The sequence below is a fragment of the Chinchilla lanigera genome, unplaced genomic scaffold (genome assembly GCF_000276665.1).
Source record: "Chinchilla lanigera isolate Chin_1 unplaced genomic scaffold, ChiLan1.0 scaffold00017, whole genome shotgun sequence".
Classification (NCBI taxonomy): Eukaryota; Metazoa; Chordata; class Mammalia; order Rodentia; family Chinchillidae; genus Chinchilla; species Chinchilla lanigera.
Window position 1 is genome coordinate 29326811 of NW_004955418.1, and position 23450 is coordinate 29350260.

Genomic DNA, 23450 nt, shown 5'->3' on the forward strand with positions numbered 1-23450 from the left:
TGAACAATGCTGCTATCTTCTCATACTCTTTTGTCCACTTGAATGTCTTCTTTGATGAAGTATTTGTTCAAGTCTTTTCTCATTTTTCACTAGGTTTTTCTTCTTAATAGTTTACAGGTACTTTTTACATATTCTGAATATGAAAACTTTATCAGATATGTATCACTGGTGTCTTGAGAACTTTAAATATTTGATAAAGGTCCATCATCAATTTTCTTCTTATATGGTTAATGCTTTCTAGGTTACAGAAAATCTTAGCCTGCTTCAAACTCATGAAAGCACTTTCTTACTCATTTCTAAATGCTTTACAGTTTTAGCTTTCATGTTTAGGCCTTAAGATACATCATGAATTATTTGTGTGTGGCGTGAGGTAGGGATCAAGGTTATGTTTTTTTCCCTCTATATGGATAGCTGTTAACAGTTTGTTTACTTTTCAATAGAGTATATTGTACAATTCTGAAGTGTTTTTTTCCTGAGACTCATTTAAAATACTTTTGTATCCTAACCTATATGATATTCAGTTTACAGATTTCTCGATACAAAAATTTATACCATAAAGTTAATATTTGAAATATGAACATTTAAGCCAGGCATGGTGGCACACACCTGTAATCCCAGTACCTTGGAAGCTGAGGTAGGAGGATGGCTGCAAGTTCAAGGCCAGCCTGGGATATGTAGTGAGTTCAAGGCTACGCTGAGTAATACAGAGAGACTCTGTCTCAAACTAACAAAAAAAAACCAAAACATATGAATATTTTAAAAATATCATCAGAGAAGAATAATTAAGGAATAATTTATTCTGGACAAATTTTATTCAACATTGCATTGAAATGTAATTCATTTATTAATCGAAGTCATTTTATGAAAGCAATGTATAGTCATTGTAGAAAATTTACAAGTTTTTTTTTGTTTCTTTTGAGACAAGGTCTCACTATACAGTTTAGGCTGGCCTTGAGCTCACTTTATAGCTCAGGCTGGTCTCAAACTTGCAACGATCCTCCTGCCTCAGCCTCCTGAGTACTGGGATTATAGGTGTGCACCATCACACCCGGATTCAAGTATTTTTACTATAGCTTTAAATATTTTTTTTGGCAGTTGTTATGACATTTTTTTAAAATAAAATTGCCCTTTGACCTTTGGCAAACAACCACAGCAAATACAGCTTTAGGTGTGATCTAACAAAGCACTTTACACTCAGCTCCAGATGAATTTCACGTGGGAAACAAGGCTTTGCGCCATCACTGCTGGGGTGATTATCTGTGATCGTGGTACGCACCCAGGGGAACCACCTGTGTCAGCCGACCACACGCTGCGGACAGGCCTGCAGACGGATGTCACTACTATGCGATCTGCCTCAGTCCTCACAACCAGTCTACACGTGGACGCTTGCCACCGTGCGTTTTGGGATAAGTGAGCTGAAGCGGGCGGTAGTGAAGAAGTCCCCAAGTCCATGGCAAGAAAGGGCTGAAACAAGGTCTGCCTGAATTCTGAACTGAAGCTCATCTCCCCACACAAAACCAATTTATTCAACGGGAGAAAAGTGGCATGTTAAGAACAAGGAAATTTCATACCTTGGGCCATTTCAATAAAGCAGAGGAGCCTTGGTCAGGCTACCCTGGGCAGGACAAAGGACGCTAACCCCACTGGGGAGGAGACCACTCCTCCGTCGTCCTGCCTCAGCCCCGCAAACCCTTCTCCCAGGTCCTCTAGGTAAGCACAGTCTTAGGAGGGCTGGTATCTAACAGGAAGTGCGCAACGCGCATTTCCTCACTGGATGAACTGAGCATAAACCAATGATCAATTAATTCAGGTCAAAGCAGAGAGGGAGTATGAAACCAAAGCAGGAAATAATTCAGAAGAATCTTCTTTGGCCAGGGATTTAGCTCAGTGGCACAGCGCCTGCCTGGCAAGCGTGAGGTCATGAGTTCAATTCCCGGGACAAAAAAGAAAAAAAAAAAGGAATCAATCTTCTTAGAGATTAACTGTGATTCCAATGGCTTGTTTAAATTCACGGTTTTGCGGTTCCAAAATGTCATAGAAAACTTTCTTTTTATCAAAATAGTCCCTAATGTAAAGTAAATCTTCAGTGGAATAGTTATCGTCCTTTCCAGTCCAAATGGTCAGGCTGTACCTGTAATCAAATAAAACACAACTCTGTAGTTAAAAGTGAAGGATCAGAAATAACAAGGCACAATCCCCCAAAGCCTAAAAATACTCTCATTTGTCTCTAAACCAAAGGTACGTGGGTAAAAATGTAATTAGTGATGGTGTGACTATACTTTCCTATTTCACTGCTTTTTCAACATCAGAGACTAAAGACAAAAAATATGCACAGAGCTATGGCCTCACTGCCTCGCCGCTCTCTGGGAACGGAGTGGCATTCGGAACCCAGAGGGAGCACCAGAAATGGGTCGGATTTGGGGAAGGACGTGGACAGTCTGCTCACCCAGGAAGTGCCCCAGCGGGACGCTGGCTTGCCAGTCCCGGGGTCAGAGGCTAGAGACTGCTGGTGGAAGAGGCCGAGGAGAAGCGGTGTGCGTCAGTGACCTCCCCACCTGTCCCGATGTCCTGTGGGTATATTTTGTATATCAGGTGTGAGAAAGTCAGGGGATGTCACTAAGAACAGCAAACAGAAAACATTTACACCCATCTGTGCAGTCAAAGAAACAACACATGTGTCTTATGGCTGTGTGCATACTCTCAGCATTGAAGCCTGATTTCCATGCCGCACTTCCATCCTTTCTAGGGAGCCTAATGCTGTCACGTGAGTCTCAGAAACACAAAGCCATGGAGCAGTTTCACACCTCTCGCTCACGGCCTGTGCACCTCCCCAAAGGTGGCTCGCATGACCCTCTGCACGTCAGGCAAGAACACACAAGACACCTGGTGTGACTCTGCTGGGCTAGGGAATGTGCTCCTCTTCGACACCTCTGGGTGCCACAAGACGGCAACTAAGGAGAGGCTCTCTGCATCCGGTCTGGCTCTGCAGGCTCAAAAGATGGCATAAAAGCAGGAGGAGTAGGAGGACAGTGAGTGCCTCCTGGGGAGGGAGCGAAGATGCCTGAGCCCGCCCCAGCCTGCCTATGATGAACTTCCTGTCTTGAACCTCAGTGGAACTGAAGGAGGCAACTACTCCTACAAACGTGGAGACAGTACAGGAGACCTCAGGGAACACAGAACATCAAGGAGCTATGATACCACTGAGAGAATTGGATCTGGGAGGAATGGGCACCTAAGAAATGCCTGCCAGAAGACTAAACGTTAGTGTTTGAAAGAAGCCCTGAAAGGTACAAGTGATCTCAGAAAATGAAATCAGGAAAAGAACATGTGAACATAAGAGAACATAAAATGAGAAGGTCAACAAAGAGATGCGCATCATGAAATAAGAACCAAACAGAAATCTTGGAAATGAATACCATGAATGATATAAAAAATATAATAGAGAGCTTCCCTAGCAGACACAATCAGGCAGAAGAGAAACTCTTGTGAATTGAAAGACAGGTTATGTGAAATTTTTTATGCAGAGATTATTTTTTTTGTTGTACTGGGAATCAAACTCAGGACCTTGCACTTGCTAGGCAGGTGCTTATGCCACTGTTATATCCCTGGCCCTTTACACAGAGAAGAAAAGAATAAAAAAATTAAAGAGCATGAAGAAGGTCCAGGAAAGGGTTGTCCTGAGGCAAACCAATATATGCATTATGGATTCCAAGAACAAGAAGAGAAGGAAAGGGACAGAAAGATTAAACAAATAATGGTGGAAACTTCCTAGTTTTTCTTTTTTTTTTTTTTGAGATCTGGACATTCAGATTCAGGAGTAGCACAAAGATCTTCAAACAGAATCAACCCAAATAGGATTGCACTGAGACATATGATAACCAAATTATCAAAAGTCAAAGATAAATAGTTTTGAAAGCAGCAAGACAAAAGCCACTTTGATAATACGCGAGAAACTCCGTGAGCTATCTGTGGGTTTCTCAAGAGAACCTTGCAGGCCAGGAAAGTGGAATGATACATGTATAGCACTGAAATACAAAGACTGTCAACCAAGACTACTATACTAGCAAAGCCGTCCCTTGGAAATGAAGGTAAACGCAGACTTTCTCAGACAAACACAAGTGAGACAATTCATTACCACTCAGGCAGCTGTGTAAGAAGTACTAAAGAGAATTCTTTAAATTGAAATGAAACCATGTTAAATAGTAACATGAAAATGTGAAAATATAAACCTCCCTGGTAAAGTCAGCATACAGTAACATGTGGAACACTGTTATACAGCAAGGGCTGTGTGGATGCGACGAAGATGCAGAAAGATTTTAACTTGTATAAACATTAAAAGTTGGCATTAAAAACATACCTACAAAAATGTGTTAATATGTGTATGATATGAAAATATACAAACTGACATGGATGAAGTAAAATGTGTGTGTAGGGGGAGTAAAAATACAGTTTTTAATATGTGAATGAAGTTTGCTATCACCTTAAAACAGGCTGTCATGGCTGTTAAATTGTTTTATGTAAGCCTCAAGGTAATCACAAACAAGAAATTTCTAGTAGATCCACAAAGGATAAAGTGAAGAGAATAAAAGTACCACAGTAAATAAAATACAACAAAAATACCACAGTAAATAAAATACAACAAAAATACCACAGTAAATAAAATACAACAAAATCTAAATCACAAAGGAACTAACAGAAGAAAAAACAAAGTAACCAAAATCCAGAAAACAACGAACAAAATGACAGTAGTCAGTTCTTATCTATCAATAATTACTTTAAATATAAATGGGTTAAATTCTTCAATCAAAAGACACAAGCTGGCCAAGTGGATAAAAAGCAAGATCCAAAAATATATTATCCACAGAGACTTGCTTTCTCTCTAACGGCATGCCCAGGTTAAATAGAGATGAAAATAAAAGAGGGAGTCCCAGTTACAAGAGCACCAAAAAGGATGAAATACTTAGTAATGAACTTAATAACGAAGGTGAAATAGCTCCATATTGAAAGCTATAAAACATTAACGAAGCACAAATACATAGGAAGTTATCATGCAGTCAGGGCTTAAAGAATGAACATTATTAAAATGTCTCTGCCATCCAAAGCAATCTACAGAATCAATGACATCCCCATCAAAATACAATTGACTTTTTTCATAGAAATAGAACAATCAACCTTAAATTCACATGGAACCATGAAAGACTCAAATACTAAAGCAATCCTGAGCAAGAAGGAAAAAGCCATGAGGGCCACACTCCTAACTGAAAATCACATTTAGAAGCCACAGCAATGAAGACCATGGCACTGGTGTAAAGGCAGACACACAGACAAATGCAACGGGACAGCAGCCTGGAAGTAAACTTACAGGTTTACTGTGAACCGAGCCTTAACCAGAAAGTCTACAAATATAAACATCCAGTTACAAAACAATAAAGCTAGGATTTATTAAATTCAAAAATTTAAAAGATTCTATTATTTAGATGCCTCAACATTTCTAAATAACTTTTGAAACAAAAGAGAAAAAGCTATAACTGCAGAATATTTATAAATTAAAAGTGATGAGGGGTTGGGGATTTAGCTCAGCGGCAAAGCGCCTGCCTGGCAAGCGCAAGGTCGTGAGTTCGGTTCCTGGTACCGGAGAAAAACCAAAAAAAAAAAAAAAAAGTGATGAAAAGATATATAAAAGAAGATAGGATGCAGCTAAAATAATGCAAAAACTGAAACCAAAGCAGAATTTAGAAAGGTAAAAGGCAGAAATGAATGAGTCAGAAGCCAGAAAAAAAGTACATCTAGGAGCTGATTTTTTAAAAAAGCACATAGTCTAATCAAGAAACAGAAAAGCTCAAATAAACAAACTAAGGAAATTATATTAAAGACATAGGAGAAACTCAGAGAGTAATAAACTACTCCAGTCATAAATTAATTAATTAATTAATTGTCTTTTTGAGACAGGGTCTCACTATGTAGTTCAGGCTGGCCTTGAGCTCACTTTGTAGCGCAGGCTGGTCTTGAACTCACAACGATCCTCCTGCCTCAGCCTCTCGAGAGCTGGGATTGCAGGTGAGCGCCACCACACCTGGCTATTCCAGTCATAAATTTAAAAACATGGGCGAAATGAATAATTTTCTAGAAAATATAATTTATGAAATTGGCTTCCAGAGAGAAAGAAGGGGCTGGGGATTTAGCTCAGTGGCAAAAGCGCCTGCCTGGTATGTGCAAGGTCGTGAGTTCGGTTCCCGGTACCAGAAAAACCAAAACAAAAAAAAGAGCCCAGAGAGAAAGAAAACAGAAACAAACCACCGGGCACAAGGCAAACAGAAAGGTCCTTCCAGGTGAGCTTTGCCAGAGGCTCCGGTCCAGACAGACTCACTGTGGACCTCAGCACAAGGCCGTGCAGTGTCCCCGGAGCTGGCGGCCCCTGCCAGTGCCTGGTGGGCACACAGAGCATGCTCACACCAGCAGCCCTGGGGCAGACACTGGGGTGTGGGCAGAGCACCTGCTGGCACCCCACAGCCAAGTGTGTGCCCTCCGGCTGGGCACGGGGACTGCAGACCCGGCCGCCTGCAGCAGGGATCTCTCCGAGTGCTCCTGGGCCCAGCGGCTTCTAGAAGCTCGGGCATCAGGATTCGGAGGGCCTGCTTCCTCTGCCCCCGGTTTGCTGATAATGGCATGCCTGCATTTTGCTGTTGTTATCCTTGTTGTTCCGCTGATACTTTGGATATTTTCTGGGTAAAGAAGTGAGACTGGGAACTAAGCTTTGGCCAGGTGCCTGCTTGAGCCAGAAGGTGTCATTATGCACAGGTGATGCCAGGCACGGCAGAAGCGTCAAAGGAAGACTGTGCTTTGTGCTTGCCTGATCAAGACTAAAAAGAAAAACAATGCCCTATCTCAGCAGAGCAGATACACCGTGAGGAGCGGGGACTGCCCCTCTTCCTGGCTCCGACCAGCAGGGCAGTCTCCACTGCTTGTGCTGGAACACAACGGCCAACTATGTCACCGCCATCGTGGTCCTGGCCCAGCAGGACGCTGACGCTGCCCTGTGGCAGCGGCCCCCTCCTGGCGGCACAATCCCTAGAGCACTACTGCCCGAGATGAAGGCCTTGTCGGAGTGTGGTGTTCCTGGGGACCTCCTGGGAAGGGGTCTCACCCTAGAATGGTTCACTCTGTGCTCCTGCAGAAGAGGAGAGCACACACACGGCAGGCGAGGTCTGCAGACAGTCAAAATCCCTCTATTCCTTCGGCAGCTTCTACAGCTACACTCCCTCTTCCAAAGGTGCTGGCCTCTAGCGCCCTCCATGGTTAAAGGCGCCTGTGTGCAGTCGCATTTCCTCTTTAAATGTTAGCTAAACTCCAGTGATGTGCTAACAACTCCCCAAGGTTGAGGGCTCCAGAGGGTGCCATAAACAAGACTGCGGCCTTCATGCAGCGCAGAAGCATCAGACAACAAGCGGTCACCAGCAGGAACAAGAGCACAACACCAAGGCCCCCGCAGGGGTAACTCTCACCTGCAGTCTTCCGGGTAGACTCTCCCTCAGATTCTGCCGTGAGCCACTGTCAGCCTACGCGACTAAAAAGCTCAGAACTTTTGCCGTAGTATTAGGAAAAACAAATTCATTGTTTCTTCCTATCTCAGAGGAAATAAGCCCCTTTAAGACCATAAAAATGACAGTGTTTTATAGTTTTTTTTCTATAGCGTAATTAGAGATATAATCACATGCCAGAATTAGAAACTGGGTGAAAATGATTCTATATGCAGTTAAATGACAGAGCTCTGTGAGTCCAGTGATTCACCATGACCGTTTGAAAATCATGTTTCTCCTTCTCTTCCTCCTCCTTTTTAGTATTATTATTACCATCTTGCGGAGGGATGCTGGGGATTGCACCCAGGGCTTTGCACATGCTAGGCAAGCTGAGCTATACCCTAGCCCTCACTGTGACACGACTGCACCCCAGCCTCAGCCCTGTGTCCCTGCCCACGTGGCCAGTCTTGCTGTGCTATCATGTTGCCATGGAAACCAAGGCCACCAGTACTGGGTGGGTCTCTCCAATGGGGGTGTGAGGATGAACTCTCAAGGGTTCCAGAGTTTTCTGTGGGAATTTAAATTTTTAATTTAATTTAAAGCTTTAATTTCAATGATCACTTTTAAAAAATTACTGTAGTATGCTGTTTGATTTCAGTGTAGCTCTCTAACACTAATGAAAATAAAGGCAGAGGGAGCGTTAATAAAGAAATGATATGTCTGCAGCAGGGGACTGTCCATAGGGCCACAGGATGGTATATGAACGAAGGTCCCCAGGGTTGAGGAAATCCTTTTTACTGCAGTTAGCCAGGATAGGTTGCAGCTGTCTGTCCTGTAGCTAAGAGCCCAGCTAGAACTGTGATGGAACCATCTGTGATTTCTCTTTAAGCATATGACATCCACTGATACAAATGATTCGGTTCAATTCACTTCTACTCCTATTCTCATATATACAGGCAAATGCAATTGTACTACACCTTCCATGCTACAGCTTACATTATTCACCTGACAATACTGTCTTAGCATCTCAGTTGGAGCACAACCAATTTCTCCCCTGTCCCATCTTTGCAGGCCACAACCTAACTGGCAATTCCTTTCTGGCCAAACTGAAAATATTTCAAATCATTCTTCCGGGCTCTTTGCTCTTGATCCTCAACATAGATCTGGCTAAAAGCCCCCAACAGCAGCCAGGCTACAGCATCAACATTAGACTGTCTTGAAACTTCTTCTGCAAGATTAACTAGTCCACTACCCTTAATCTCAGTCTCAGGCAAAGTCTCTGGATGCAAGTAAAATGCAGACAAATTTTCAGCCAAGGTATAACACACATGTTCTAGAGTCCAACAGCCAATGAAGTCCTCCTTCCCAACAGAAACCTCCTGAGCCTGTTCTTTACCAGAAGTATTTCTATCAGCATTCTGGTCTTCTGAGCTTTGCCCAGGATCTCCCATCAAGTACAGCTTCAGGCATTATAGGGCTGCTTTTTTGGCTGGCATCTCCAAACCTTTCCAAGCACTTCTCACAAGCCAGTTTCAAATGCTTCTGAACCACATGGTCAGGTACAGTCACAGCAACAACCCCACTCCTGGTACCGAATTCTGTCTTAGTTACTTTTCTCCTTACTGAGACAAAATAGCTGACATCCAAAGTTAAAGGAAGAAAGGCTTATTTTAGCTCACAGTTTGTAGAGGTTTCAGTTCATAGTTGGCTGGCTCCACGGCAGGGTGGCATGGCACAGGGGGGATCAGAGAGGAGAAATAGGTCATAGGAGGCAGAAAATAGCAAAAGCAGCAAGCTCCAATTCCAAGTGACCTGTGACAAGCCTCTTTATATCCATTATATCCTTTCCAGGGTAGCACTCACACCTTAATGCTAGTGCCCTGCATCCTAGCATTGCACCATGAATCAATCCCAGCATCACCTACTGTAGATCCAGCCACCTTGGAAAACCTCCACATACGGTCACAAGAGGCTTTGCGGGAGGGGTGTCTAGCTACAAACCATAATAAATGACATTTTCCAAGCATCTTCTATGTGCAGAAGGTTCTGTGCAGAATGGAGGGGAAGACACAATGTTGAATCAGTGCAGGTTCACCTCGGTGCTATGACTCATGCACACAGTCAGTTGTCTCCGTCTCTGTCTCTCCCTCTGCACACACTGTCTCTCACAGGTACACATACTAGCTGTGAGGCGAACGCATACCTGTCTGATCTCTTAAGCAGCCAGAGTAACTGGGGACAGGACTGTCTGACCAGCACCGCCCGGACAGGAAAGGTCACAGGCTGACTCAGCCCACTGCATATGGACTCCATCTCTCTCACCATGGCCCAACTGTACCCTGAAAGGAGAAAGAAGAAATTAAAGTTTCTGACTGGACTCTGGAAAATCAATTTAAAAGGTTAATTACCTATGAATAAGTAAATCTACAGACAACTTAGAGGGAAATTTATAGACAACTCATGAAAATTTCCACTTGTATTCAGAGTGAATTAAAAGATCACTTAAGTCAAGAAAATAATTTGAGTGGAAAATGTAGATTTTAAAAATCTAGGGAGGGAGCTGGAGATATAGCTCAGCAGCACAGCACCTGCCTGGCAAGTGCAAGGTCCTGAGTTTGATTCCAGGTACAAAAAAAAAAAAAAGAAAAAAGAAAAGTCTAGGGAGGGGGAACGCCCGCCATGGTGGAGCACGCCTCTAATCCCAGCAGTCCGGAGGCTGAGGCAGGAGGATTACTGTGAGTTTGAGATCAGCCTGGGCTACAAAGTGAGCTCAAGGCCAGTCTGAACTGCATAGCAAGACCTTGTCTCAAAAAGACAAACAAACAAAGAAACAAACAAACTAGGGATGAGGGAAGGGAAAAGGAAAGAAGGGAAAAGTCAAAAAAATGAGAAGAGAAAAACAATGGAAACAAAGTTTTTGTAAATGGGGAGGGGAGGAGGGATTGAAGGGTAGGTAGGAGAATGGGACAAAAAGAATCAAGTTATGTCATGTACAGGTGCAAATTCTCTATGATAAATGTGATCATTATATATACCTAAAATATAACAATAAATTTTTTTTTTTCTGTCTTTTTGAGACAGGGTCTCACTATGCAGTTCAGGTTGCCCTTGAACTCACTTATATAGCCCAGGCTGGCCTTGAACTCGCAAAGATCCTCCTGCCTCCGCCTCCCGAGTGCTGGGATTACAGGCGTGTGCCACCATACCCAGGTGCCAATAAAATCTGGTTGGAAAAAATAAAAATAAAAAAATAAAAGTACATGCCCATGATTCTAGCATTTGAGAGGCTGACACAGGAGGATCACCAGCTCAAGGCCTGCCTGGACTACATAGTGAGATCCTGTCTGAAAAACTAAGAACAACAGTGAAAAACACGCCCTGCTGGGGCCAGAGGGAGTCGCACACTGGTTCAAAGTGCACTGGTTCAGCATGAACTTCACAGGCACAGGCCCTGGGTTCAGTCTGCAGCACACAGAAACGCTTCCACTGATCTTTCCAGTGCAGAGACACACATCCAACACTATTTTATTTACCTTAAATGGTCTAAGGCTCGGCTTTTAGGTACAAGTGGGTCCTTAGTATTCTTTTTGTTTTATTCATTTGTTTACTCATCTGTGGTACTGAGGGATGAAACCAGGACCTATGTGCTGAGCAACATCTCAACCCTCCTTTATTATTTATTTTGAGACAGGCTCTCACTAAGTCTCTAAGTTGCCCTGGATGGGCTTGTAATCTTCCTGCCTCAGCCTCCTCCCAAAGTACTGGGATTATAGGTGTGTACCACATCTGGCCCTCATATTGTTTATAAACTGAGATTTTCTATTTATGTTGGCTAAATTTTCTTTTCCAAGAAAAGGGGGCCCCTAGATATTTACCAGTTGTGTGAGTAAGAATTAACTTTTTTTTTCGGTACCGGGAATCGAACTCAAGACCTTGCGCTTGCCAGGCAGGCGCTGTGCCACTGAGCTAAATCCCCAGCCAAGAATTAACTTCTGCTTTCTTTGGGGTATGCCAAATGACTTGCACATTTTAGCTAAAGCAGAAGCAGCAGTCAAGCTGACTATAAATCATGTTAAGACACGCAGAAAATAAACTTGCCTATTCATGAAGAGCATCAAAAACAAGTTTTAAAAAAATCATCCTAAACTCTGTCAAAAGTTAGGCTGTAAAGTACAGGGGAGTAAGGAACATTTAAAAAAATTCTAAGTGGATATGGTAGTTTCGCAGCTGAATTTCTGATAAACAAATTCTCTTTTCTTTAAAACTTAGGAGACACAATTTCTATTATTAGAAGGGACTGCTAACAGGAGCAATGCCTCAAGTACAAATCTATGAAGTCTAGACCTTCAAATCTGCACCGTGAGAAGAGAGCGAGGGAAAAGCCCAAGATGCTGACTGCGGGGTGGGGGCTGGGGGTCGGGGAGGTGAGCTAAGGCCAAGGTCAGCCCCGCGGTGACCCCGGGGCAAGGTCAGAGAGGAGGTGCTGGGCGAGTCCTGTTTATCTTCCTCAGCTTTGGCCCTGCGCTGCACTTCCATGGCAGGAGCGCACAGGTGAACTGGGGGAGCGTTCCCATGGGGCCGCTACCTCGCTCGGCTCCCACCCTGCGGGTCAGCAGGGCCGCAGCCGCAGGAGCGCTGCTCGTGGGACCTCGGGCTGACCCTGAGCGTGACACCCGGGGCCAGGAGGACTCAGCCGGGAGCACCTGCTGCCTGTGTGCAAGGCTCTGGATCCCATCGCCAGCGTGGCAAAAAAGAATCACAAGGCCGGGCGTGGTGGCACCCACCTGTAATCCCAGCACTCGGGAAGCTGAGGCAGGAAGATTGTTGTGAGTTCGAGACCAGCCTGGGCTACAAAGTGAGCTCAAGACCAGTTTGAACTGCATAGTGAGACCGTCTGAAAAAACCAAAAAAAAAAAAAAAAAAATCACAGAAGACAACAGGCGGGCATCAGAAGACAGGGAGAGAGGTTTTCTGGAAACCGGAAGGGGACCTAGGAACAGAGGGTGGCGGGGCGGGAGGCGGGGAAGGCGTGAAGATGCGTTCTGCGCATGCGCCCAAGCCCCATGCATGCACGCACTGCGGCTACCCACGTGGACCAATAAGAAAATTAAATAAACATTCACAGCGAATGAGTAAAAAGTGAACGCCTGCCACCACAGGTAAAAGCTGGGATCGCACAGCCCCAGGACGCCGGTCTAGCTGACCATCTCCATCCGGTGGACAGAGGCCCAGCGCATCCGCTTGGCCTGTGGCTGGTGACCTGGAAGTCACCACCAGGGGACACGGGCAGAAGCGGAGAGACGGGTGCCCGAGGCCGCAGCAGTCGAACCCACTGTGCGAGGTGTGCATGGAAGGAGGGACGCAGCCCGCGGCTCGCCGTCCTGGGCGGCCAGAGAGGGCGTGGTTGGTGTCCAGGGCCGAGCACGAGCCCCGCAGCCTGCAGGTCAGCTGGGAAACTTCCCTGTGCCTCCTCAGAGGTATGGCAGGAAGGCCAGCCTAGAAGGGGGCACGCTCAAAGAGACCAGCTCGGCATGCGTCGGGGCCACTTTGTCCTTGCAGACGTCCCCATAGAAGCTGGTGACAGAGGCCACCGTGAGTACAGGGTCCTCCTGAACTAACAGGCGGAAGCTATCATTTGGGGAATGTGCTTTGGCTGTGTATCAAAGACGGTATTTTTATAACTGACGGCTATTTTAATCTGACCAACGATGGAGTCACGATTAGAACCATCACCTTCGTTGGTTTTCTCTGGATGCCATTCTGTCGTCCAGCCCAAGGACAGCGTCACTGCCGGAAAGAAGGACGTCACGGTGTCTATAAAGGGCTTTGCGTCCACGACGGTGCTGCTTCCACTCGGACCAGGGAGGACATCGGCGTTAATCCACACGGGGCGCTGCAGGTGACCTCTCACCGCATTCAAGAGGGCCATGGCGGGCTCTACCGCTTCCAGGCTGGGGCACAGTGCATGGTCAGCACGACACAGGATACCGAAAGTCTTAACAGTTTACGGTTCTCAAATTCATAACACAAATAAAAGGCAACAGCCCTGAACTAAACAGAATCCAAGATCCCTCAGCACCAGGAGGGAAAGGTAACATGTTCCATGTCTCACGATTTTTTTTTTTTTTTTTTTTTAAATCTTTTTGAGACAGTGTCTCGCTGTGCAGTTGAGGCTAGCCTTGAACTCACTTTGTAGCCCAGGCTGGTCTCGAACTCACAACGATCCTCCTGCCTCAGCCTCCCACATGCTGGGATTACAGGCGTGCGCCACCACATCCGGCTCATGTCTCACAATTTGGGTCTACACTTCCTACTCATGCAAGGGACTTCTGGGGTCTGTGTAGGGTAAATGATGCCAGTCCTTGGGGATTAGAGAGAGGTCTCCAGTTCCACATCAGGGTCAGCGACTATGGGACAATTCGGAAGAGACACACGCTCACTCATCAGAGTGCGCAGACGGGACCACAAACCAAGCCCTCACAGCCTTCACGTCTGCCCCCAGGGAACGCCCGGTGCCCAGCCCTGCGTCTCTGAGGCAGCTGTCAGAAAGAGACCTTCCTTCCCTTTGGAGATCTGCCGGGGAGTCTGGAAGCATGAACACATTCTAAAAATGACTGCGAAGTACAAAACCATATGTCCTTAAAGCGTTCATAAATTCCACTTTTCCTTTTATTGTGAGCACCTTTTTTGGAAAGTGGAGACAAAGGTATTTAGTTATTTAAAATTGAAAAGCAGCTTCTCATTCCTTTTCTTTCCTTTTTTATATCCTAGCTGATAGCTACAGACATCTGAACAAGGTTTTATTCGGCCTAGGTCGCTTTTACTTTTTAAACAACTGTGGCCCAACGCTGAGGATCAGCTTGATGTGGTGCAGAGCGGGCAGTCATGAACAGTAATAAATTGGCACAAAAATAAATTGAGAGGCTGTCCTAGGCCTACATGACTTGTGGCGAGGCCCCCAGCTGGCTTAGGACAGATTAATCTTTGCGCCAATGGCCAGAGCCGAGACCAGCAAACAGTCTGTGTGGTTCTGGTGCCTCAAAGCAAGCTGACATGGCAGCTGAGGCCTGGACTCGCACAAATCCCGTCGAGCTCAGTAGTTGCCGTTAGCAATCGGGTTACCAGTTACCCCGATCTGCTCCCATATGCTTTTCCAGAAATGCATCGTTCCTTAATCCCTGAACCTTGACTACATTAGCGGTTCACCCCACTGCGTCCTGCAGCCACCAGCACCCCACAATCACGCAGTGCCCCTAACAAAGGCCAAGGACACCGTGCCTAGCCCGTCACTGGGCTCTAACCATCCTAGTGCCCCTTGTAACTGAGAAATGTACCTTGTCTGTGTTTTATTCTGTCGCTGTACCCCTGAGCAGGAGCTCAGTGCTCATAGGCTGGGGCCCCAGTACCCAGACTCTAAGGGTCAGCCTCCCCACTTGCAATTCTGTCTTCTGAATTCTAAGATGGGTGCTTCTGTCCCTTAGAAGTGCTCATGACCAAGACAGTCGGCCTGCAGGGAAGGCCGGAGGACGTGGGGCCCTCTCCTGGGGACAGAACACCTCTGGGCTCCGCTGTCCTTTCATGGATGGATCCTCTCAGGAAGCTGCATGGAGCCCAGGGCCCGTGCTCTGCCACTCCATCCTCCTCCCTCTTCTACGGGACATGCAGGCCCAGTGTGGGGACTAAGCCCTGGCACTGGACCTGCCCACTCTGACCCGGATGTTGCCATTTCTGTCTCAGACGCTCCCGGACTTGTGTTACATCAAAGCCATGCCAGAACCACAATTCTGGAAGTCCAGGGGCACCGTGCACCCACGCCTGTGCGCCGATGCCTGCACCGGCAGAGGCACGGGGTGAGGGGCACGGTCAGCCCCACGGCCCCTGGCGGCCTTCTTGGCCCTGTAAGGCTGCCAAAGCCCTGTACTCTTTTGAGGCAACTCAATTTGAAAATATGACTCAGAGATGAGGCAGGGGACCCCCATCCTGGGGTTCAGTGGCGGTGGCCTCCCCGCCCGCTTCACCTGTAATTTGTACAGTGCCAAATGTGACAAAGGCAAGCTTTCCTGGGATGGCCACAGCGACCCAAAGGACCCCTCATCTTGCTCTTTGTTATAAATGCTCCAAAATGGCCAGGACACTCTGGCTGTTGCAGAACAGCCCTTTACAAACGCGACCTCAGTCAAATCAGGCACGCGTTCACCATTTGGACAAATCTCCCCCAACTCTCTCAGGCAACTTGTTAGCGAAGAAGCATTTTTTTTTTTTTTTTTTGGTTTTGGTTTTTCTCCGGTACCAGGAACCGAACTCACGACCTTGCGCTTGCCAGGCAGGCGCTTTTGCCGCTGAGCTAAATCCCCAGCCCCGCGAAGAAGCATTTTAACTCACACCCTGTCACCACAATGCGCACCACCGGAGCTGCCCTAAGAACTCACAGTAGCCTCACAGGGCGGCAAGAAACAATTTTTGCGAAGAGCTCCGTGGGTCCGCAGTCCATTCCGGAAACATCTGCAGGCCACACCTGCTTTTCCAGTTGGAAGTGCAATCATCCCTAGCCAGGCGGGCGGGTCACTCCCCGCCAGCCGCTCTCAGGGAGGCTGCGCGTGCACCTACCTCTTGAAGTCCAGCTTGATGCCTTTGGTGCTGGGCAGGAGCGCGGCCAGCCAGGCCTGCAGCGAGTTGTCACTGTGGGTGTCCGGGGGATGCGCCATGACGGGCTGGCCGCACTCCGAGCCGGCGCTCCCGAGCAGCACGTCGGCTTCCACCATGTGGGCGGCACCTGGGGAGAGAGCCGGGTTCCAGGCCGGGATCGCCCTGGGCGGAGCGGAAAGCGAGGGAGAGCTGGGGCTTCCAGAGAGCTACCAAGGTCTAACCGCGCCCCGCCCGCCGACCTCCCCAGGACAGGGGGCGCGCTGAGTCTGCGGGAAGTGTTTTAGGAAGAGAGAGTAGTATTTTCATCTTCGCAGTCCTTCAATTAGATACCATGGCTGTATGTTGCGCACATTGGAAAGTCCATGTTAAAAACGCGTCTGCTGGATTTCGGGTTTACCTACTGCGTGGGAGCAGCAAGCTGCCCTGGGCTTAGGGTGACCGTGTTTAGCGCACGGAGGCCCAAGAACCTGCCCGAGATGGAGGCGACACTGCTCTCCCGCTGCCTTTCCCTCCGCACCCAGCAGGCCAGCAAGGACAGACCAGGTCAGATTAGAATTTCCCACCCGCAAAAGGCATCAAGGAGGAGTTCAGAAAATGGAAAGATGTCCCTCGCTCATGGACAAGAAGAACCAACACTGTGAAAATGGCCATACTCTCAAAACTGTCATACAGATTTATCACAACCCTGATCAAAATACCATTAGCATACTTCACAGAACTAGAGAAAACATTTCTAAAATTCATCTGGAACCAGAAGAGGGCTAGCATAACAAAGGCAATCCTGGCCAACAAAGGCAAGGCAAAAGGCATCAATCCCTGACTTGAAACTATACTACAAAGCTATTATGGTAAAATCAGCATGGTACTGGCAAAAAGCAGAGCTGAAGATCAATGGAACAGATTAGAAGATGCTGACACAACTACAAGCACATTCAGCCACCTTATCTTTGACAAAGGGGTCAAACATATTAACTGAAATAAAGATAGCCTCTTTAATAAGTGGTGCTGGAAAAACTGGCTCTCCACATCCTAAAGACTAAAACTAGGCCCATGTCTATCACCATGCACTAAACTCAAGTCAAAATGGATCAAAGCTCTAAATATTAAAACAGAAACACTAAATCTACTGGAAAAGAAAGTAGGTATAAATCTTGAAGACATAGGGGTAGGCAGAGAGTTCATGAACAAAAACCAAACTGCATGGGAAACACTTCAAAGATTCAACAAATCTCATCTTATTGAAAAGTTTTTGCACATCAAAAGAAATCATCAACAGAGTAAAAAGAAAACCCATGAATTGGGAAAAAATTTTAAGCAACTGTCCCTCAGACAAAGGACTTCTATCAAGAACATATAAAGAATTATAAAAAATCAGGCCCCCAAAATTCAAAGATCCAATAGAAAATGGGCATATGAGATGAATACACACTTCTCAGATGAAGAAATACAAATGGCAAATAAATATATGAAAAAATGTTCAATATCATTGATCATTTGAAAAATACAAATTAGAACAACACTGAGATTCCATCTCACCCCAGAATGCACGGCTTTCATTAAGAAATCAACCAACAACAAATGCTGAAGGGGCTGTGGGCAAAAAGGAACTCTTCTCCTTGGTGGGAGTGTACACTGGGGCAACCACTGTGGAAATCAGTGTGGAGACGACTCAAAAAGCTAGGATTAGAGGTCCCATTTGACTCAGCTATTCTCCTTCTGGGTATTTTCCCAGAAGAAATGAAAACATCCTACCACAGCGATATATGTGTACCCATGCTTTTCACAGCACATTTTGTCATAGCTCAATCCTGGAAGCAACCCAAATGTCCACCAACTGAGGAATGGATAAAAAGATGTGACTGTACAGCTAGAGTACTACTCAGCTGTAAAGAAAGACAAACTCGAGGCTTTTATAGGTAAATGGATGCAACTAGAGACCATACTCGTAAGTGAAATACACCAGACTGACATGTATAAATTTCATATTGTCCTCCTAGTGTAAGAAACTGAAAGAGTAAGTAAGATCCAAAAGGTACAACAGATATTGTGAAAGGGAAAGAAACTGCTCAAAAGGAAAGAACAACTGGGATGAGGGAAAAGAGAAAAGAAGGAAGGGGGAAATAAAGAACATACATGTATATAAACACAAGATAGCTAAGATAATTGTACTACTAACTTCTATTAGTTCACTGCAGGGAACAGTTAAGGCTTATATTGTTTGATCAATTTTGGGTGCCTGTATCTGGTAATCTGAGCAACTACTTTGAAGATAACAATATGCAATATAGTAATATTGTTAATTTCCTATCATCTTGTTTTGAAATTCTGTGTCTTTTTTTCTCTTTAACATAATAAAGAAAGAAAGGAAGCAAGCAAGCAAGACAGACTTTCTCAGGTGAGCACACGCCCGACCTACACCCCAGGGGACCGCAGAAGGAGCCACCGGACTCACAGAAGAATCACGAGAAGCGATGAAGCCTGACCCCAGTTTCCGTGGCCTGGTCCACTGTGACAGGTGGCAGAAATGGCTGTCTCGGCGTGGCACGTTGCCGTAACAACCCTGGAGGGAAGGAAGTGAGCAGGCAGAGGAGGTCACGGAATCGGAAAAGCTGAGGATTCTTCTGCACAAAGCTGTGGACACAAGTCAGCCTGACGCAGGAGTGAAACTCCTGCCGCCCTGGCTAAGATCGAGAGGGCATCTCATGAAGCTGGAGATCTGCTATGGAGATGTCAGGAAGAAACGTCAAAAACACCAGCTGGCTTCTCTTACCTGACTGTGATAAAGAGCCGAGAAGGACAAGCTGAATCCTTGTTTCAGGCCACGTACACAGGGAATCTTTCCAGGGAAGGCCCCGGGACTACATCCTCGTTAAAGGCTGAGCTCCTCATTAATTGCCTTTTAAATTTCAACCTCAGTGTGTCCGGGACACACATGCCAACCACAGCGCCTCAGGCAGATACGGCTTCAGTGTCAATACCGAGCCAACGTGCGACCCCGAACCCACGCTAAGACCTCAGAGCGGTGGTGCCTCACACAGCCGCAGCTGCCTGCAAGGAATGCTACAATGGTAAGGGCGCTGCTGCCCCAGGATGTGCAGGCCAAAGCACGGAGAAGACACCTGGGGTCTCCCTTTCTTTACTGGAGGAGTTGTCGATAGTTTGATGCACAGAAAAGCCTCCTATATTTTTATGGGCAACAAATCTGCTTGGACCCAAAGGAAGAGAAATAGCTCAAAAGGCAAAGAGGTGTGTGAGCTCCCACATTCTCTAGTCCGAAATGGTCTGAGAAGCTAACAGGAGCCACTCCCCATGAAATGCACAGAGGCACCCCGTCTTTTAGGGAAGACAAATCTAAGCCAGTTCACACACACAGATGACTATTAAAACAAGAGAGCACAGCACCAAGTGCGGCAGAGACGGGGGCAAATCGGAACTTGTATACACACCACCAGTGGGGATGGAAGAAGGCGCTGCTGTTTTGGGAAAATGTGGCAGTTCCTTAAAAAGTTAAGCGCGATGACTGTGGCCCAGCAATTCCACTAGCCACAGAATGCGAGAGTACATGACCGTTCTTGACAGCTGCATACACAGTGGCAAAGAAATGGAAACAACACTATTGTTTATCCGTGGATGAATAAATAAGCACAGCACAGTACAGCCACTGGAGAGGATGGAAGGATTCTGCTGTGAAAAAGGCATGAGGTGGAGCACCTGCCTAGCGTTTGTGAGGCCCTGGATCCCAGCCCCAGTCATGGGAACAAGAAGAAGAAGTAATAGCCACGGAGCACAGATCCGTGTTAGAAGATCAGTGAACACAAAGAACACGCTGAGTGTGAGAATCCAGACACAGGAGGCGGCGTAGGAAGGAGAAGTACGAGGGCCCACCCTGAAGTTTGACTTGGGGCCAGGAACCTGAGAAGTGGCACTTTTTCAAGCAGCGGCAACCCAGTTGATACTAAAGGACCCGTCAGGGGACCGCGGATGGCGTGCCTGTCCCAAGTCCGCGCGGGGAGGCCCGACTCACTTCTCAGCGCCTCCTCCATCCGCGCCCTGTGATTGGCACCGTGGTACCAGGTGATCTCCGCGCCGTCTTCTGTTGAGATCTGGCGATTTCTCAGGAAATAGTCCAGGACATTTTCACTCCAGCATCCTGCAATCAATAACGGTATCTGCATGAAAAAGAATACTGTTTCTTAGGGCGTGAATGTGATAAATGAAAATTTCATGGCGTATATTTAGGCCAGGCAGCAGGACAGGATGAGACACACGCTGATGACCAAGGGCTGTGTGAAGGAGGCCTGTAACAGGTGCCACCAGACACAACAGCCGTGGTATACACTTGTGGCGAGAACGGCTAGACGGTGCTCAATTTGCGTAGCTGCCACGGATGTGCAGCGGGACTCCCTGCGGTCCTCTCGCTCTGCGCTGCTCCTAGCTTTGCCGCCCCACACTCCGTTCTCACCGTGCACCCTCTTGTCTGCACCTCTCGTCCCTGCCCAGAGCAACCACTGTTTTCTTCCCTCTCCTGTACACTTGATTCTTTTAGGACACAAACATTAAATGAGGTCGTGCATTTCGTTCTGTGTCTGGCTTATTTCCCTCAGTGTAATGACGTTCTCCAGGCTCCTCCAGTTGTGGCTAAAGGCAAGACTGCATTTTTTAGGGATGAATAATATTCCAGTGTGTACGTGTGTGCGCACGTGCATGTCTTTGCCCAAATCTTTCTCGACTTGTCCATCAATACTCCCATAGTACTGGGAGTAGACAGCTCCCATACCTTAGTCATTGTGAGTAATGTAATGTTCACAGCTTACCAGGCGGAAGAGAGACTGCTGGGCTGTGCAGGGATTAATGAAAAAGGGTGAGAATGTATGAAGGAGGATAGCAGAGTGATTAGATTTGGAAAAATACAAGATTAAAAAAAACAGAAAACACATACTGGCTATTAGAAACTGCCAACAGAACATCGAGGAGCCGGATGTTCATGTGGGTGGTGCACGCCTGTAATCTCAGCATTTCGGAGGCTGAGGCAGAAAGATCACTGTGAATTTGAGGGCAGCCTGGGCTACACAGTGAATTCAAGACCAGTCTGAATTACATAGTGAGATACTGTCTCAAAAAAAAAAAAAAAAAGCAAGCTAATGCTTGCACAAGTCTATGAACACAACAAAAACTGAATTGCATGATATACAAATTACATGGCAATAAATATTATGTAAAACATTCTAAATATCTACCACTTAATACAGAAATCCCACTTCTATAAAATGTACTTTAAAAAAGACACACATTGGGAGAAATAACGCATTTCATACAAGAACATTTTTTGCAGTATTGTTTGTAATAGTGAAAATCTAAATGTTCACCAGTCACTAAATTATGGCTTATTTAATTACTGCACAATGGAACATTATGCAACCCTTAAAAAGAATAAGGTAATTGTGTACACTGATATAATCTCAGACATGTTAAATTTAAAAATGTAAAGCAAAGAACAATAATGGAATGTAATAGTAGGGAAAAAAATAGCAGAAAGACCCCTCCACTGTGATCCCTGGATTAATATGCCACTTAAGAAAAGGGGCATTCTTGGGGCTGGGAATTTAGCTTAGCGGCACAGCGCCTGCCTGGCAAGCACAAGGTTGAGAGTTCGATTCCCGGTACAGGGAAAAAAAAAAAAAAAAAAGGGATTCTGGCGGCTGACAGCTTTACGGCTGCTAATCGGATGGGCATGAGATGAGCGAGAGCTCTGGGTTCCTGCGAGGGCCACGTCTGATCGCCAGGTCTAGGGGCAAAGCGGAGGCGAGAGGCAGCGTCAAGGCGGCGCGGCGAGGGCCGGGCATTCCCGGGCTCTGCACAGGCGCTGCGGAGGCGGAAGGCCGCGGCCGGGCCTCAGCACGCGGGCAAGCGACCCTGCTCCAGACCCTGAGGGCGGAGCGACCTCTCCCGCGGCCGGCGGAGGCTGGGAGACCCTCCCGGTCCATCCCGTGGGGCCTTGGAACTTCGTCCGGGAACTGTCATTGTTCATTTCTGCGTGACACTGGGCGGTGCAGATGGGGAGCGCGCGAGTTTTAAAGCCCGCGCTGATCACGATCGCCTCTGTCCTCGGGCGCGGGAGTCCCCACGCGGCCGCGGCTCCGGTCACGCCAGCCCTTCCGGCCCCGGCTCAATCCGCCCGGCACGTGTCACTCGGAGCCAGGGCCGCGAGGAGCCAGGGACAGACGCTTACCCGGGCCCGCCGCGGGCGCTGCCATGGTGATGACGCCCACTGTCTGCGCAGGCGCGGGTCCCGGCGGGGTGGGAACCCGACTGCGGATGCCAGGACGTGGGATCTGAAAGCCGAGGTTCCTACCCACCAAGGCGAGCCCGGACCGGATACAGTGGGGAGGAAGGAGAAACGCGTTGCACGCGCACGCGCAGTGGCCACCTTGCCAGAGTAGTTAGCTGCTCCTGGAGAGGTCAGAAAGCCGGAAGCGCTTCCTGATCGCTGTGTTGGGAAGGTGGGCAGCGGCGGTGTAGGGTATATTTTCTTTTTATGTTTCGTGACGTCCTAAAAAGACATGGAATCATTATGACTGCACACAAAGAACTGTTGCAGCCAAGGATGCTGAGCTACAAGTTTTCCCTCCCTGTACCAGCGATCACTCAGAACCCCTCCTGCCTGTCTGCAACTTCCTTTCCCAGCCGAGCGGGGACAGGGAAAAGGAAGAAAGCACCGACCCTCGCTAAACGCAGACGGGCCTCGAAATACTGAAGCAGCCGGCCACAAGACGGCCTTTAGTATGTGATTCTGTTGCACGCAACTGCAGAGCAGGCACAGTCGCAGAGGCACAGTGGGCAGGCTTTACCATGGTATGGGAGCTGTTCTTGCCCAGCCCCTCAGACTTAAATTGTACCTGTCGTCCATCTTGCCTTCATATTCCTGGATGTTCTCTCTACCAATTAAAGGAATAGAGTAAGAATTCATTTGTGGGACTGTGAGCTTGGTTCAGTATACACAATTCACTTTGGAAAAGAGTGTAGCTGACTTGAGATTATTTTCCCTTCACTTTCTTTCTTTCTATCTATCTATCTATCTATCTATCTATCTATCTACCTACCTACCTACCTACCTACCTATCTTTTCGGCTCCTATTTTGTTTCCAGTTTTGTTATCCCAAATGCTATTTTTTTTTAATTATAGGGGTCTGTATTGACTGATTATCTCTACTCTTTAAAATATACCTATATCGACGCTCAGCTTCCACTTGTTTTGGTCTTTGTCTCAGGTCTATTCTGTAGTTCAGT

At 46.9% G+C, this 23450-nt stretch overlaps 1 protein-coding gene across 5 annotated transcripts; it reads right to left on the bottom strand.

Annotated features, from left to right (window-relative positions):
* Positions 1–1481: 1481 nt before the first annotated feature.
* On the bottom strand, positions 1482–23130 carry Fam151b (family with sequence similarity 151, member B). 5 transcript variants are annotated; one of them, XM_005382320.2, is made up of 7 exons: positions 22393–23125; positions 20188–20332; positions 18616–18723; positions 16125–16290; positions 13251–13468; positions 9721–9856; positions 1482–2131 (listed from the first exon to the last, which is right to left on the bottom strand). In XM_005382320.2, the coding sequence occupies exons 4-7, from the start codon at positions 16277–16279 to the stop codon at positions 1972–1974; spliced, it is 669 nt and encodes a 222-aa protein (XP_005382377.1). In that variant the 5' UTR covers positions 16280–16290; positions 18616–18723; positions 20188–20332; positions 22393–23125; the 3' UTR covers positions 1482–1971. The 5 variants fall into 5 exon arrangements, with proteins under 5 accessions (XP_005382377.1, XP_005382375.1, XP_013368506.1 ...); XM_005382319.2 differs by lacking the exon at positions 18616–18723 and adding an exon at positions 2447–2568 and having other exon boundaries at positions 2040–2131; positions 20188–20313; positions 22393–23130; XM_005382318.2 differs by lacking the exon at positions 18616–18723 and having other exon boundaries at positions 20188–20313; positions 22393–23126.
* Positions 23131–23450: the final 320 nt, after the last annotated feature.